We start from the raw sequence: 15,751 nt of genomic DNA, 5'->3' as shown, positions 1-15,751 counted from the left end.
ATCTATCTATCTATCTATCTATCTATCTATCTATCTATCTATCTATCTGTCTGTCTGTCTGTCTGTCTGTCTGTCTATGTATGTATGTATGTATGTATGTATCTGTCTGTCTGTCTATCTATCTATCTTGGTTTTTTGAGACATGATTTCTTTGTATAGCCTTGGCTTTGTAGACAAAGTTGGCCTCGAACTCACAGAGATCTACCTGCCTCTGTCTCCTGAATGCTGAAATTACAGGCACCTAGATAAACTAGGAATTTTCTTAAGGACTGTTTTACCACATTTTCTAAGTTTTGGCATGCAATGCCATCAGTTTTATCATCTCAAAACCAAGGTCCCTCTTGTAATTTCCCTTTATCCTATTGTTTGTTTAGGAAGCATATCATTTAATTTCCATGTATTTGTGAATTCTCTAACCTTCTTTCTCTTATTGATTTCTAATTTCATTCCACTGTGGTCTGAGAATTTACCATGTTCTATTTTGCTGGGTAGACTCTTTTACAGATGTCTGCTAAGTTTTATTGGTTTATAGGATTGTTCAAGTCTTCTGTTTATAATCTTTTACCTACTTTTTTCAAATCCACTGTTGAAATTGGGTGCAGAAGGCTCTCCTAATACTATTAAATTCCATCTCTCCCTTTATTTCTGTCATGTTTTCTCTAGGGCTTTGTGGCTAAGTGCATACATTTTATAATTGTTATATCTTCTTGAAAGATACACCCATTATCATTACAAAATATTTCCACCTCTACTACCATTTTTTTTTAACCTTAGGAATTGCACTCATGGCTTTGTATATGCTAGGTAAATGCCCTACCACTGAGCTTCATTGCCCAACTCAACATGTTTTGAAAATCTATAAGTCTGTTAGCAAAGCATCCATGCTTTCTGCGATAGTGTTACCTGTGAACACAACCTGGACTTTCCTAGGAGGAATGCCTTTGTGCACACCTGGGAGAGACTCTCTAAATTAAGGTTATCTTCTGAGAATGTCTGTGAGGGATTATCTGGATTTTGTTAACTGATGTGGAAAGGCTGATCTTAAGACTTATTCCCTGGACAGGAAATCTGAATTGAATAAGATGAAAACAGCAAGCTGAACACCAGCCTTCATTCCACTCTGCTTTCTGACTGACGGTGCTGCGAGCAGCTGCTGCTACACTGACTTTTCCACCATGACAGGCTGTGCCCTTGAACTGTGAGCCGGAATAAAGCTTCCTCCCTTACACTGTGTTTGTCTGGGGATCCTATCAGAGCAGCAGGACAAGAAATCTAGATACTTTGCTACTGTTGCTTCTGTGTGCATCATGCCTTTATTTTCATTGCCTGGCGATATAAATATGCATTTTTAAGGAGAAAAGAACCATCATTCCGTATCTGTTGACCATTGCTTTAAGAGAGTTGTCCAGCACAGAACTTAAGGAAACTCATTAGATCCCCTAAGAAGCAGACGGTTGTGCACATCCATTTGTTTCTGAAACTTCTCCAGCAAGCCTGCCATTTAGAGAACCTTCCATCATCTTCTTCATGACAGAGCATTTATTCTACTCTCTGATGTTTCTCCTGGGGCCCGGAGAACATACATTTCCCATTCACTTCAGATGGACCACATTGTAACAAAGGAACAGAAAGCCAGTGACATGCTGTTTTTCGTATGTATGCCTTCAGAACTTGGGCTCCTGTTGAGGGCTGGGTCTCCCCATCCATATCTCAGTGGGTGGAGTAGCAATGGAAGGCTTCTCTCATCTGTTTATGCTTGATGAATACCTGAGACTACATTTCACATTGCCCAGCATTTTTTTCTTTCCTGAAACCATTACATAAATGTTAAAGGGGAAATATCAAGTACTCCATTTTATTACTTGGACAGGGCAGGGAAAGAGAAGGGCCTCTTTGATATGTTGCAGAGTTTATAAGACAGTCATTTCCTAACAGGAGGAACTGGTTACCTATGAAACTGGTGTCTGGGAATTCACTTGTTGTCCGTAATAATGAAAGTAGGGATATACTCAGGCAATCAAAGCAGCTCTGGAGTTACCTTTTCTTCCTCTGTCTTGTGATTTCCTAATGTTGATAAATGAGGAAAAGGTTTCAAAACTCCACCATTTAGTTAGAATATGAGTGAGAAGGCCCTGGAATCTGGTTAGTGCCTGAAAAATGCTCCAGTGTACAACTAATGAAGATTCATCCTTACCCTTCACACATCACTGGGGCCTAGTGTAGACCAATGGTCCAGCAACTACATCAATTGATTTTGTTTCAGAAAAAAAAAAAAAGCAGGATAAATCTTTGAAGGTTTGAAGTAGCAAGGACCAGATTAAACAAAGCATCTTTTGAAATTGTACCTGTGGCTTAAGATGCGTGAAATTCAAACTTCTGTATGCGTGTACATGCACACACGCAGGACATACTTTAGTTAGTAAGAAGCTGTGGTATTCCATTCACTTTTAACCAAAAACAAGGCTAGGCTGGTTAAGGTAATTGAGGAAGGAACACAAATTTAAAAACCAAACACCCTCCTGTGCAGATGACTATTCAATCCAATTGCAAGTAAGTTGCTGAATGTTCTTTTCTGAATCACCCTAATTCAATGCACAGTACAACATGTCCTGCCTGGGAAGAGGTTCAAATCATAAATGCTATAGGGAAATATCTAATAACTTGGAATAGCTTTTCAAGTGGCTAATAAGCTCTAAAAGGCTGCAAAAATGTTAAATCTGGTAATGCATGAGTTCTGGGCTCCAAGTGGAGCCCACTGTGCTGTCTGTGGCTGGGTCTCTAGGGCTGGCATACAGTATCACTCTTTTGATGCCAATGACAGGGTTCTCTTCCCGCAGACTGTGGTCAGCAAAGCGAAGGCTGCCGGCCACACTCATAACAGCTGATCCAATCTGCGATTTCTGCCTCTCTTGCCAATGGTGGGGCCAGCTTTGCCGATATTTGTGTTGGTGTGGAAGATGCTGGAGAGGAGCCATTTGTTCTGTGGCAGATTCCAGATTCCATATGGTTATGGCAGGGGCTGGGAGAGCCATCCACAGAGCCAGGTCCCGGCTCAGAGTAAAGAGGTGCTAATGGCGTGCAGTTGGGAAGGCAAAGGAAACTGTCGGGAACTCAGTGGAAAAAGAAGGTCGAAGAGCATTAAGAGAGCAGGAGAAAAAGGAAAATGCCAGGGAAAAAAAGACAAATATCTATGTTGTTCTAAAGGTCAAAGAGTAAAAATAACAAAAAGGGTCTTTCGAGTTGCCAGGCTCAACAGCAGGTTCTTTTTTAGCTTCGTTAATAAAGTTCACACCATTAGTTCCTAGGCTATCCTTCTGGGTCATTGGCTCTGTCTTCCAGTTATGCCCAGCCCGTTCCAACAGACAGTTGTTCTCTAGGTTCTACAGGACTCCACGTTCCACCTGTCACACACAAAGGCAGGTTTCACTTGTGTCAGATCTTTCTTTGACTAGTCCTCAATTTCTGAGGCCAGGTTCTCCACTCCAGGTTCTTACGGCAACTAGACTGCATTATGCAGTAGTCCAAATGTTCCTGTTCAAATGTAACATGCGCGCTATATACACGTTTACATGTGGTGTGCCATACTTGTGTATGCACACAGTAAGCTGTGAATGCATTCGTATGCATACAGATCTTGCTAGGATTGGGAAGACTTTCAAATTCTATCATCAGACACATTTCTTGAGTTAAACAGTAAGCACTGTCTGCTGGCTGGTGGCAAGTCATGTTCATGTCTTATCTTAAACAACATTAAAGTGTCAGGTGGTTCAGAATAAACGAAATAACAAACAAACAAAGCCAGCGTGGACCAGCCAACGTATTTCCTTTGTGAGCCCTCTAGAGAATCCCAGGTGTTGGTTTGTCTTTTCTCAAGTTCATTTTCTCTTCTGTTTATGGAAGTTCCACTCAATCTTTGTGTTGGCTTTATAGTCAGAAAGAGACTGGGAGAGAGGGGGATTGAGAAAAAAGAGCGGAGGGGAGGCTTAAAATGCCTGTCTGTCAAGTTACAGTCACACGGAGGCTTTGTCTGCCTTTCCTCTTTCTAAGTCCCCCGGGCACTCAGAAAGTGCCTGGTGAACTGGAAGAGGGTTGATGATCATTGTTGAAGCAGGAATGTTGCAGAAAGTGAGTATCGCTGTGCCAGATGCTCAGGAGATGGTCGGGCAGGCAAGTACTAATTCAGCCTAATAATGTGTCCTCCATTACATACTGAGAAAAAAAAAATTCTGAGACTGGCCTTTCAGAGCGTGGGTGTGAATTAGCGAATGAGGTTCCAGCACCTCAGTGGTCAGAGTAAGTAGCGGTGGGCAGCAGGGCCAGCGATCTACCATGGGCTAAACTCAACAGAGAGAAAGTGTCTGCTCAGCCACAAATGGGGCCTCTGCCTCACATCCCTTCCCCACCAAGGCTCAGGAACCGTCATGAAAGAGGAGGTAGAAAGAGCGTAAGAGCCGGAGGTTGGGAAGAACCAGCTTGAACCAGTGTCTTCTGAACATGACGGGATTGCTACACTCATGAACTCTGGCAGCAATGGTTGCCTGCATTAGTAAACATTCTGGCAGGGAGCAGGGAGGGGCCGTTGAACTCCCGACCCCTAACTGAGGAGCAGCAGACAGCTGATGCTCTCTGGGGGGGGGGGGTCTCTAAGGGGCCAGCCTCTGGGAGGCTGACCAAGCTCCATGAGTACATAGGCAGTACAAATTGGAATTCATAGGTTATTTAAAAAAAAAAAAAAAAAAGAAAAGGATATGATATTGGGAGGGGGGGTTGATCTGAAAAAACTTAGGGGGAGGCATAGGCATAAATATTAGCACAATGCATTGTATGCATGTATGAAATTCTTGAAAAATTAATAAAAACATTATATTAAAAACAGCATAGAGGGATAGAGTTCATAAAACAGGTTTCTATACGTGTTCATTTGTATTAGATTTTATCTTTGAGTTACAGAAACTGTTAGAAAGCTGAAGAATAAAAAAAATATCCTTTTCTTTTGAGTCAAATCTTTTCTTCTCTCTTGAGTCTGGACCTGTTTCTCTGTGAGACTACTAATTTCCAATCATATCCAGAACATTATCAATGTCATACAATCACTGATCAATGTCAAACAAGCCCTACTTGTCATTTGAATTTTCCAGTAGCCATGGGAACAGTGAAGAGAGACAGAGGGATATTCCATTTCATTAGTATATTCTAGGGCCGGAGCTATAGCTCAGGGGTAGAGCTATAAACATGTGTGGGACCCTAGGCTTGGTCCCTAGCATTAACAAACAAACATTCCAAAACTGACAAAAGACAACAGGGTCAGTGAAACGGCCCCTACCATGAGCTGAGCTTCACCGCCATGCTCCCTACACTAGCTGCGGCACCTGCAAACCCTCTGAGGCCATGAGCTGCAGCAACTTGAAAGCTGCTCTTGTCAGATGCTCTGCCACAGGTAACTAGTACAACGTCCATGTAGTGACAACCTGTCACAGTGGAAACTCAACATGGAGCCACTCTGGTCTCCCGCTCATAGCTTCTACTCCAAGTACTGTCTGCATTCTGGCTTTCAAACAGTTGAATTTTGCATTTTCTCCAGAGGTCTTTGCTATCTGCTGCTCCATCATTACAAAATGTAAACTCTTCGACTGGCAGTTTCTAAGCCCCATTTCTTAGTGTTCCACAGGGGTGCCATGAGCCATGGGGGAGGGGTACTGACCGAGTAAATGTTTTCTGCACATAATTTAAAAAATTTAGATGTTAGAGTAGTTTGTAAACATTGATTGGAAAATGCAATTCATGAAAGCATCAACAAGGTTTGGTTTTTTCTTTTGAGCCTATCTTGACCCCTGCGTCATGAATGATCCCCTTACACTATTTTCTGCTCATTCTTTCAGGGATAGCCAGTCCTTGGTTTCAGGAAGAGAGACTGTCACCTGCCTGATCACTGAGTTGGTTTTGTTTAGTTTTTCTGAGACAGGGTTTCTCTGCGAAGCCCTGGCTGTCCTGGAACTCTCTCTGTAGACCAGGCTGGCCTACTAACTCCGAGTTCTGCCTGCCTCTGCTTCCCGAGGGCTGGGATTAAAGGCTCTCGCTACTGCTGCCGGGCCTGACCACTGAGTTTTTACATTTGTTAAATCTTCCTTCTTTGGCCCTACAAGTGAGTGAGAGGCTGATGGATGGGCTTGAAGGATGGCTGCCAATCTTCAAAATGCACACTAGAGGGGCTTTTTTGGCTCACAATTCCAGGTCACCAGGGCCTCAAGCAGCTCACATGCACAGTCAAGTGCAGAGGAAGGTGAATGCACCCAAGCTCCTTGGCCTCTCCCAGTGTTTTTCACTCTTGTATAGTTCAGGATCCAGTACATAAAATGGGGCTGCCCATATCAGTGTGGGTTATTCCCGTCTCCATGAACAATCAAGACAACCCCCCACAGACATGCCCACAGGCCAACCGAATCTAAGTAATTTCTCAACTGAAGATCTTTTCTCAGTGATTCTAGGTTGTGGCGAGTGGACGTTCAAAACTAACCACCTTGCAGACTTTCTGAAGGAGTCCTCCCTTAAAGCCTTCGGTGTGAAAGTAGGCTCTCATTCTCATGCAAATTCAACATAAGGGATAGCACCTGCTTGCTCTTCCTTCTCCTCTCTTCCTAAGCCTGTGCCAAGAATTTTAACAAAAAGCTGTGATGATGTGACGATGGCTCAGCAAGTAAGGGTGCCTGGGCAAAACCTGACAACCTGCATTAGAGACCCAGGGCCCACATGGTGGAAAGAGATCAACTCTGGAAAGTTGTTCTTTAACCTCCACTCATGTGCCATGGACACACACACACACACACACACACACACACACACACACACTTAATTAAAAAAAAAAAAAACCAACAGTTTAACTAAGCAACGGACGGAGGTTGGTACAAAAGCCAAACATGTGGAAAGAGTCCTTTATCAGGCAAGTTGTACAAACAGAGCTTTAAAGACCCATAAGACTCCACAGCAAAAAGCAAAGCCTCATTAGCAAAGGTAACTGTGCCTTGGCTTGATGACTTGACATGACGGGCAGGGCTGCATAGCAAAAACTCTTTGCTCAACCTGGGGCAGAAAGAAAGGCAGAGGGTAATATCACACAGTGCATTAGAGTTGCTGAGGAGGACCACGCTCGGTCCCGAGGAAGCAGCTAGAAACGCGTGCAACTGGTGAGCCCACTTCACACAGTTCATCCCAGCTGAGAACCCCAGACTTTACCACATGGCGCATGGCAGCACAGCCATGTCACATTTCAGCTAGATCTGGAAGAGGCATCCAGATGGTTTCCAAACAACAAGCACTCGGGGCAACGGGTCAAACACAGCCATTAACCCCTGTGGACACTTACTCTTAGACACTAAAATTCTAGAGCTAATTTCCTTTTCCTCCAAGACAAGTGATTTAGGGGAGTCAGCGGATGCCAGTGAACGTGTGTGCTCGCGGCAACGTTTTTCTGTGAGAGGTTGTCCGCGATGACCTGGAAGCTGCTCTCCGGCTAGGGCAGCGTATTTCCGTTAGGGTTCTGGCTTAGACAGAAGTTCTGAACAGCTCCGTCTCACGGTGCTTCCGTCAGTAGCACAGCACACAGGCCGCAGCGGTGCTGCAAGATTCCATGGGGCTGACAAACTCCCGTCACCTCTGGCATGTCACAGTGCAATGCATCCTGCTTTCCGCAACGCTCGTGGAAACAAGTCTACTGTGTTGTCACACTCCCTATCGTGAGAGAGGGGCGGGATATACGAGTGTATGCAGATGTGCATGTGCTGTGCTTGCGTATGCATGCGCATGAGGAGGTCAGAGGTCAATGTTGGGCATCTCTCCATATCACTTTACTGCATTTTATTTTGAGACACCGTATCTTGGCGAACCTGAAGCTCACCAACTGGCTAGACTGGGTATCCAGTCTTGGGTATCCACCTGTCTCCACATATCCCTCTAGCTCTGAGTTTACAGACATACACAGATGTTCCCATCTTTTACATGATTGCTAAGGACGCAAACTCAGGTCCTCATGACTGCCCTTTTCCCAGGAAGCCATTTCCCAGGCCCCAGCACATACTACAGGTCACACTATTGACAATGGTAATCAGCAGTAACAACTTACTGGTTCATAACCTTACTCTGTCGTGATTACTGTTGTTTTAGAATGCACTCCGCTTTACAAGTATTGGTCACTGTAGGGATGTCCGTGTTAGAACAGCACCAGCCGACCCACCCTGCGTCTACTGGTTGTATCCGTGTTGTAATGCTTAAATTAATGCTCTGTTTTGTTCATGTACCAGGAACAATGAACGACAACATATATCGGCCTATTTGTGTAGCAAACATTCTGTTGTCTAGGTAGGTAGGTCTCAGAATGTCCCCCCCCCCCCGCCCCGCTCTCAAGTAACAGGACTATTTCAAGCAAGTAAAAATCAATCAATCAATCAATCAATCAATCAATCAATCAATCACTAGCCACATGATCAGAATACGGCAAAGGCTGGTTTCTGTGGTGCTGACTGTGTATTGCCTGCCACCCCCTCATGGGAGGTAGTGACACCCAGCATGCTGGTGTCTCCAAGCCACGAAATACAGCCACTTACCGGGACTGGCACGCATGTGAGTTGCACCTTCGGACCTGGGGCTCCGGGCGGCTTGCTTGGGGGCACTCACTGTCATTCACCAGGGTCGTGGTCTTGTTAACAATCCGTGTGCATGAGACGATGGTCCTGCGTTCTCCTGGAAGCCAAACCACAGGGGCTGAGAGGTTATAGCTTCACATACTCAGTGAGCCATTTGCTCATGCGTATGGAGGGCAGTTTGGGTGCAACTGCTGATCAATGAGTGACCACATCTCTCGACAAAGAGGGAGAGCTGCATGTTTAGGGATGGGGGCTTAAATCATAGCAGCATGCTAGGGAGCAGGTGAGACACCAGAACAATCTGAGCAGCAGGACCTTGGCTCAGCCGTGTCCTTGGACGGCTCGGGAGTTGCTGAGGCCAACACCTTGACTTGGGGCTTCCATTTCCACCAGAAATTGCCAGTCTTCGATCTGCGTGTTTGTGATTTAAAGTCTCTGGAGATCTGGTCCCAGCTGAACACCTGTATTCCAGCCTTCAGCGATAGTGTGGCTAGTTGCTGGTTTGTTATGGCTTGCTTCTCGAGAGGAGCGAGGTGGCTGGGTTGACAGGCACATGAGCTTGCTTCACTCTGGCAGGCGGCCAGCTCTTAACTTAGCCGAGCATTGCCGAAGCCACAGTGCCACGTGCTCTTGGGCAGCTTTGCAAACTCAGGAGCCTTTCTTTGAGTGTGCCCTATGAGCTCTCAATCTGATGGCTACAGCTTTGGCAGGGAGGCCGGGTGATAGTGGTTAGGAGGGTGGTCTCTGGAACCAGCTGTCTGGGTGCCTCTTGGCTTTTTCACCGAGTATCACTGTGACCACTGTATCAACAGCTGGCCACCATACCTCTGTATCTCAGGTCTCCCCTATGGGCCAGCTTGCTTCACCTCCCTCGGCTTGAGGATATGTTAACGATGACATCTCGTTACTGTATTGGAGTCATTGGATTAAGGAGAGCGACCATAAAAGATGAACAGGGAGTCAAGTATTTAACTATCTAGCCCCAGAATTCTTCATAGGCTCTGTTGTCTGAGGAATTTGTCACATAGGTACAACTAAAAAATGGGGAGTCTCAAGCCACTATCTAGCCTTAGGCCCACAAATGTAGTCATGTGTGAATATGAAAGCAAAGAGCTGTTGAATATAGCCTTTCAGCATAGGCAGCAGACCTGACTACTACAGAGCTGGAAGTCATTGCTGTCACAGAGGGACTGCACCAAGACAGCAGTGGCTGGGCAGCTCAGAGCCCTAGCGGAGCACAGCCTGCTGTGGCTCCCCTCGCTGGGCTTGGTCCACAGTAGGGAGACATGGGAACGTCTGGTCACAGTTAGAGATACATGCATGGGTCCCTAAAGTGGGAGGTGGGGCCCCTCCTCCCAGGGGGCAGCTGAAGGCCCCAGGACAAGAGATGTCCTGGAAAAGGTGTAGGAGCTGGGGGATGATGGTGCCACCTGGAAGTGGTGTCAACTGCCACAGTTTGCAGAGGAAAGACATGTACACCATTTAGTGTGAGCAGCTGGCTGAGATGCACCGGAAGGCATTGAAAGACTTGATTACATCCTGGCTCTGATCTCCCCACGAACAATGGGATGAGCCCCTTAAATGTTAAACAATGCTGTACAAGCTGCATATTTGACATCATCTTAGCGGTCAAGCTACTCAAGAGCAGGGATGGCTGGGGCTGCACCTGGGTTCTAGCTTGCCACCCACTCTCTGGGTAGGCATTCAGGGTCCTGGTCAAGCCTTTATCCTAACTTAGTCTTACCTAGTATCCTTTGTGTCATCTCTGATGACCTTCCTGACAGCCTTATTGGGGTGACAAATGTCGCTGACCTAGAGGTATCTCTTTCCTCTTTCTCGAACTTACTGTCTCTTACTTTCTCTTGCTATGCTCTGTCTCTGTTTCTCTCTCTCTCTCTCTCTCTCTCTCTCTCTCTCTCTCCACACACAATCTCCACTATTCTCTCTTGCTCCCCCATTTCCCTAGCCCTAGCCCAGGCCATGTCCAGTCTACTTCATTCTCTCTCTGCGCTGGACTCTTCTACATGCCTCTGGACATTCTCTCTTATCTCTAAAAAAAAAATAAAAAATTAAATAAAATAAAATTCCCATATCATGGAGTGGTCATGCTGGCTGTTTCTTTACTGTACCCCTCCCCCTGATGCAGTTTTCTGCTGTTCCTTGTTAAAACTTGCATTTCTTCATTTTGTTCTCTGATGGCTCCATAGGTGTATATATTGAATTTTAGTCATTTTCACCTCTGTTGCCTTCTCTTACCCTCATCCCTTGCTGAAACCCTTCTCCCTGATAAGCCCTTTCCTAATATGAATGTCTGTTTTTGCGAGACCCACTGAGTTGAATGACAGTTGCTGGCACAAAGTGAGGATTTCTTTATAGGGGTAGCTTACTAGTGCTCTTTATTACTGGCCTACTAGTGAACACGCCACCTTTGCTAATATAGGTCCTTGTAGTGTGTGGGTCCCTTTGGCTCACCTGCAGTCTCCAGAGTGAGGAGGCAGTTATCATATTTAGAGGGGTAGGTTGTCTGCTGAGGTTGGGCAGAGATGTGGAATCAAGACTCATTTGGTGCGTGTTCTGCTTAACTCAGAGGACTTACTTCTCTTTGCACCCAGGAAAAGGTGACTACGGCAAAGATGACAGGGTCCTTGGGGATGGCTGAGGTCCTCACCTGGTGCCGTTCTACCAAGTTGGAGGTCTTGCATTATTCAATTATTCCCAGGGCGAATTTTTTTTTTTTCATATCTACCATGTTGTCATCCAATTTGCAAATCTCTACTGCTAGGTCCAAAGCCCAGGCCAAGAAGTGCTGCGGGAACTGGCAAGGCTTGGCCACTTGTTCTGTTGAGATCTTCAGGGCTTAAGTCCCTGTGGAAGCACAGACCCTCTATTTCCAAACGGTGTGTACTGGTGCAGAGGGCCCTGAACTCAGTATTTCTTCACCAAAACTGCACCCCACCTCTCCTACCCCACCTTACCTCCTCCGCACTGCACGCTGCACCCTTCCCAGCCGCTGTGGGTCCAGAGGAACAGAGCATCCTGTGGCTTGGCAGGCTCGCTCTGATTCTCAGCACTTTGGTTCACAGGGATGGTGTATTCATAATGGATTCCGTAGTTCTGGTCATGGAACAGCAGCACCTGGAGCCATGGAAAGGGAGGCCTCACTGAGATGGAGCGAGCACCCATAGAAGGTTGAATGTGGGTGGCTGCTTCTCTGAAGGTCAAAGCAGGTTAAAATTAGGGGTGTCCCTTTATCTCAGCTTCAGGTTCCTTAGGGACTTGCTGGGTATACGGGGTGAACCCACTTATCATCGGCGAGGTCTGTTCTTTTCTATTCCACAGAAGACCTGTTTAATTGAGGAATTCGGGGCAGGTGATGAATGGCGTGGCTGTTTGTGGTATTTCTCTGCATCATAGACACGTCAAGAGAAAGAGCAATTACACATTCTCACCAACTCGCCCACAGGGCTGCACTTACAGATGAGGAAGACACAAACACACTGCTTCTTCCTAGAAAGAGATTTGAGAGAAGTGCTAAACTATTTCTTTGAGCATAAGCACTATGCTGGCTAGTTTATGTCAACTTGACAGAAGCCGGAGGCATTCGGGAAGAAACCTCAGTAGAGAAAATGCCCACACCAGAATCCCCCATCAGCAAGCCTGTGGTGATGTTTTCTTGATTGATGACTGTTGTGGAAGGGCACAGATTACTATGGGTGCTGCCACCTCTTGTTGCTTTGAGAAGGAAGGCTGAGCGAGCCATGAGGCACAAGCCAGTAAGCAATATTGTTCCCTGGCTTCTGCTTCAGTTCCTGCTTCCTGGTTCCTCACTTGCTTGAGTTCCCTCAGTGATAGATCTGGAAGTGCAAGATGATGAAATAAGCCCTTTTCTCCCCAAGCTGCTTTTGGCCACGGTGCTTTTCGCAGGTATGGAGACATTAAAGATGATAAACTCTGTCCTCCAGATGGTGTGGCCATCATTCGGAGCCATTGTTGCATTGCAGTAAGTATATTCAGGGTTAAGTTGGGCTCAAGAGAAAGATACAGCCAATGGCAGAGGAACCTGGGGGAACCTGTTTTGGGGACACTGAGCATGTCTGGATCTTGGTACTGCCATGGAGCCAGATTGATGGCTATGTCTGTTGGAGGGCAGAGGCCTAGCTCATGGCTGAACACAAAGGGTAGATGGAGATGCAGGTTTTGTCTGTGGGGGCCATGCTGCTGCTTGGGTACCATGCCTCTGAAATCCTAGTGAGGGTTCAGAATGGAAGGGCCTGTGCTTTGCCTGGGGAAAATCATGGAAAGACCACTAGGTGCCCAACTTGCTTTAAACATAATATAGACACAATGAAGGAAAGCAGGCTTTTCCGCGGGAGATGGACCCGGTTGTAGACCAGTGAGTATTTCTGTGACTAAGCAGCTAGCAAGTTCATTTCCAGTCCCAGAGATCTGGGAGAGCGGAGGGGCAGGCAGGAGCTAAAGGCAGAGTACACAGCACACCTGCATGGGCTGGACAGACCAGGACGGAAGTGTAAGATCAGAGGAGAGAATTGTCCCAAGGCTTCCTGGGCCTTCAATCCTGGGTTGCGGGATGAGGGCAGGGCTCTAGAAGGAGACCCAATAGATTTCTACTCCCCCAGTCAATAGACCTGCAGTCACGCAATTGGAGAAATGCCTCCTGCTAAAACTCAAAACAACAGCAACAACAAAACAACCTTCCAAAACTAAGTGCAGGAAAGCTAGTCTTTACAAGAGATCTTTATTATCTCACTGTGGGAATGAGACTGACCAGCAAAGGGAGGCCCCATATGAAACCAATTTCATAGCCATGTATGATTACTATATGATTATTAATTGGTTTCAAATACTGATCTCTAGGACTCCCGTGTATCTTTTGTTAAAGCAGTGTGCACACCCCAGTGTGTGGGCCGTAGCTTGCTATGCAGAGGCAAAGGAACTTTGAAGCGATGTTGCATAAAGAACACATTTCAAGAGACAAAGCTGTTACCTATTAATTGCCTGCGAGATATACTGACTTCTGTTATGGCCTGAACAGCTCTAGGCTGTGTACGTGCTTCACGGGGCTGAAGACACATCAGGTTATAAGAGCTCTTGGTCCCATGCACACCTCAGTGCTTATTGGAGAAGGCGAACTCGCACACTAGCTGCTGATGTTTCTGCACGGGCCTCAGGGCCTCATTCTGTCTCTACCCTCCTCTCTGTGCCCCTCTGGATATTTCGCTTTGAACTCAGAATAGTTGTGGGGGGGTTGTTTCAAAGGCTTTGCCTGGGAAACATCTCATCCTGGAGAAATGGCTCTGGGGAAGGTCCCTGGGTTCCCGAGATCTACTTGCAGAAATGATCTACAGTGGAATCGCTGGCAGAGACCCAAGATGTTTCTGGCACACGTGGACGCTGGCTGGCTTTCAGCTCAGCAGAAACTCCAACGGGGTCAGCGCCCTCATCAGGCTACACTCAACACCCACAGTCGGCGGTGGCCAGAGAACCTTCTGAGTGTTAGCTCATCTTCAGGGGTGAGCACAATCAATTCGAGGTGGGGAACTTCAGAGGCTGGCAGGAACTTGGGACAATGCATGCTTTGATGACATATGCACACGATGTCAGAAACCCTGCCTTTCAGGGGATCAGGATCAACGAGCTTCACCTGGCGTGTACAAGGCCTGTGCTCAGTCTCCAACACCCTTACAATATTTCCCAGAATGGGGTGTTGTCATAAATAGTCCATTAGTCTGCTCAGACCCTGAGAAGGAAACCTTGGCATGACTTCCCCTGGAGGACTTGGATACTGTGACCGTCTCTGAGCAGCAGACACGGAAATAACCTAGCACTGACATCCTGGCTAGCCCGAGTATACAGGTCACTGAAAACCACCTGGGGAATAAGCAGAAGATGGAATCTGATTCTTTCCCGACTCTCCAGAGCTGGCTATAAGCAGAATCTGGCCAACCTGAGTGGTACCAGACCACACTTCACTTCCACAGTTCCCTTCCAAAAGGGGCATCTCAGCTATGGGGTAGCTCTATGCATGCTGCCATCTGATCAAAAACATATTTGGGGCAGAGCTGGGCTGGCTAGTTTTATATAAACTTGAGAGATGGGAACCTCAATTGAGAAAATGCCTCCATAAGATAGGGCTGTTGGCCATTTTCTTAATCAGTGACTGATGTGAGAGGACACAGTCCAGTGTCAGTTAGACCATCAAAGGGCGGGCCATCCTGGGTGCTAAAAAAGCAGGCTGAGCCCAGGCAGGACTTCCAGTGGAGGGATAAGGCCACCACCCCACCCACAAAATTTGTCCTGCCTACAAGATATGCAGGGAAAACGATGGAGCCAAGACTGAAAGAAGGGCCAACCAAAGACTGGCTGTTGATACCCATCCCATGGAAGAGAACCAATCCATGACACAATTAATGTTACTCTGCTAGGCTTGTAGACAAGAGCCTACCATAACTCCTCTGAGAGATGGAAACAGTGGCTGATGGAAACAGATACAGAGACCCAAGGCAAACATTAGACAGAGCTTAGGGAGTCCTATGGAAAAGTTGGGGAAATGATTGAGGGAGCCAGGAACAAGGCGGGGTCACTGGGAAGAGAGGAAGGGGGCTGCAATGAGGACATAAAGTGAATAAATAAATAAATAAATAAATAAATAAATCAACAAACAGGCTGAGCTAACCTTGAGGAACAAGACAGTAAACAGCACCCCTCCATGGCCTGTGCTCCAGTTCTTGCTTCCACTTTTCCACCTCACTAGATTCCTGCCTTGTCTTTCCTCAGTGGACTATCCCTCTGGAGACATAAGCCAAGCAAACCCTTTCCTCCCCAGCTGCTTTTTTTTTTTTTTTTGTCATAGTGTTTTGTCTACACTATGGAAACTCTCACTGACAATGACCCTCTACTTAATGGTGTTGGCTGTTTCTCCCTCGCTGCCACTCATGTGACTGTGATTCCCTTCTTGGAATCATCTTCTTTAGAGGAAGATAGGTGCCAGTCAGTAAGGAGCCAGGAGATTCTGGGGAGAAACCTCAAGGTGGAAGGAATAAGATGAAGACAGAGGGCATGGGCTGGGGAGATGGTGCAGCGGGCCGGGGAGATGG

At 46.5% G+C, this 15,751-nt stretch overlaps 1 protein-coding gene across 1 annotated transcript in view; it reads right to left on the bottom strand.

Moving 5' to 3' along the window:
- Adamts17 (ADAM metallopeptidase with thrombospondin type 1 motif 17) overlaps positions 1-15,751 on the bottom strand; it is a 298,959-nt gene that overhangs the window by 54,942 nt on the left and 228,266 nt on the right. Inside the window, exons 18-19 of the mRNA XM_055623484.1 lie at positions 11,612-11,771; positions 8,598-8,733 (exon numbers count right to left, since the gene is read on the bottom strand). Coding sequence (XP_055479459.1) covers positions 8,598-8,733; positions 11,612-11,771 — 296 coding nt within the window. The remainder of the gene's footprint in view (positions 1-8,597; positions 8,734-11,611; positions 11,772-15,751) is intronic.

This window comes from Psammomys obesus, unplaced genomic scaffold, assembly GCF_907164565.1.
Source record: "Psammomys obesus unplaced genomic scaffold, mPsaObe1.curated_primary_1811, whole genome shotgun sequence".
Taxonomy (NCBI): Eukaryota; Metazoa; Chordata; class Mammalia; order Rodentia; family Muridae; genus Psammomys; species Psammomys obesus.
This window is presented reverse-complemented; position numbering and strand designations above follow the sequence as displayed.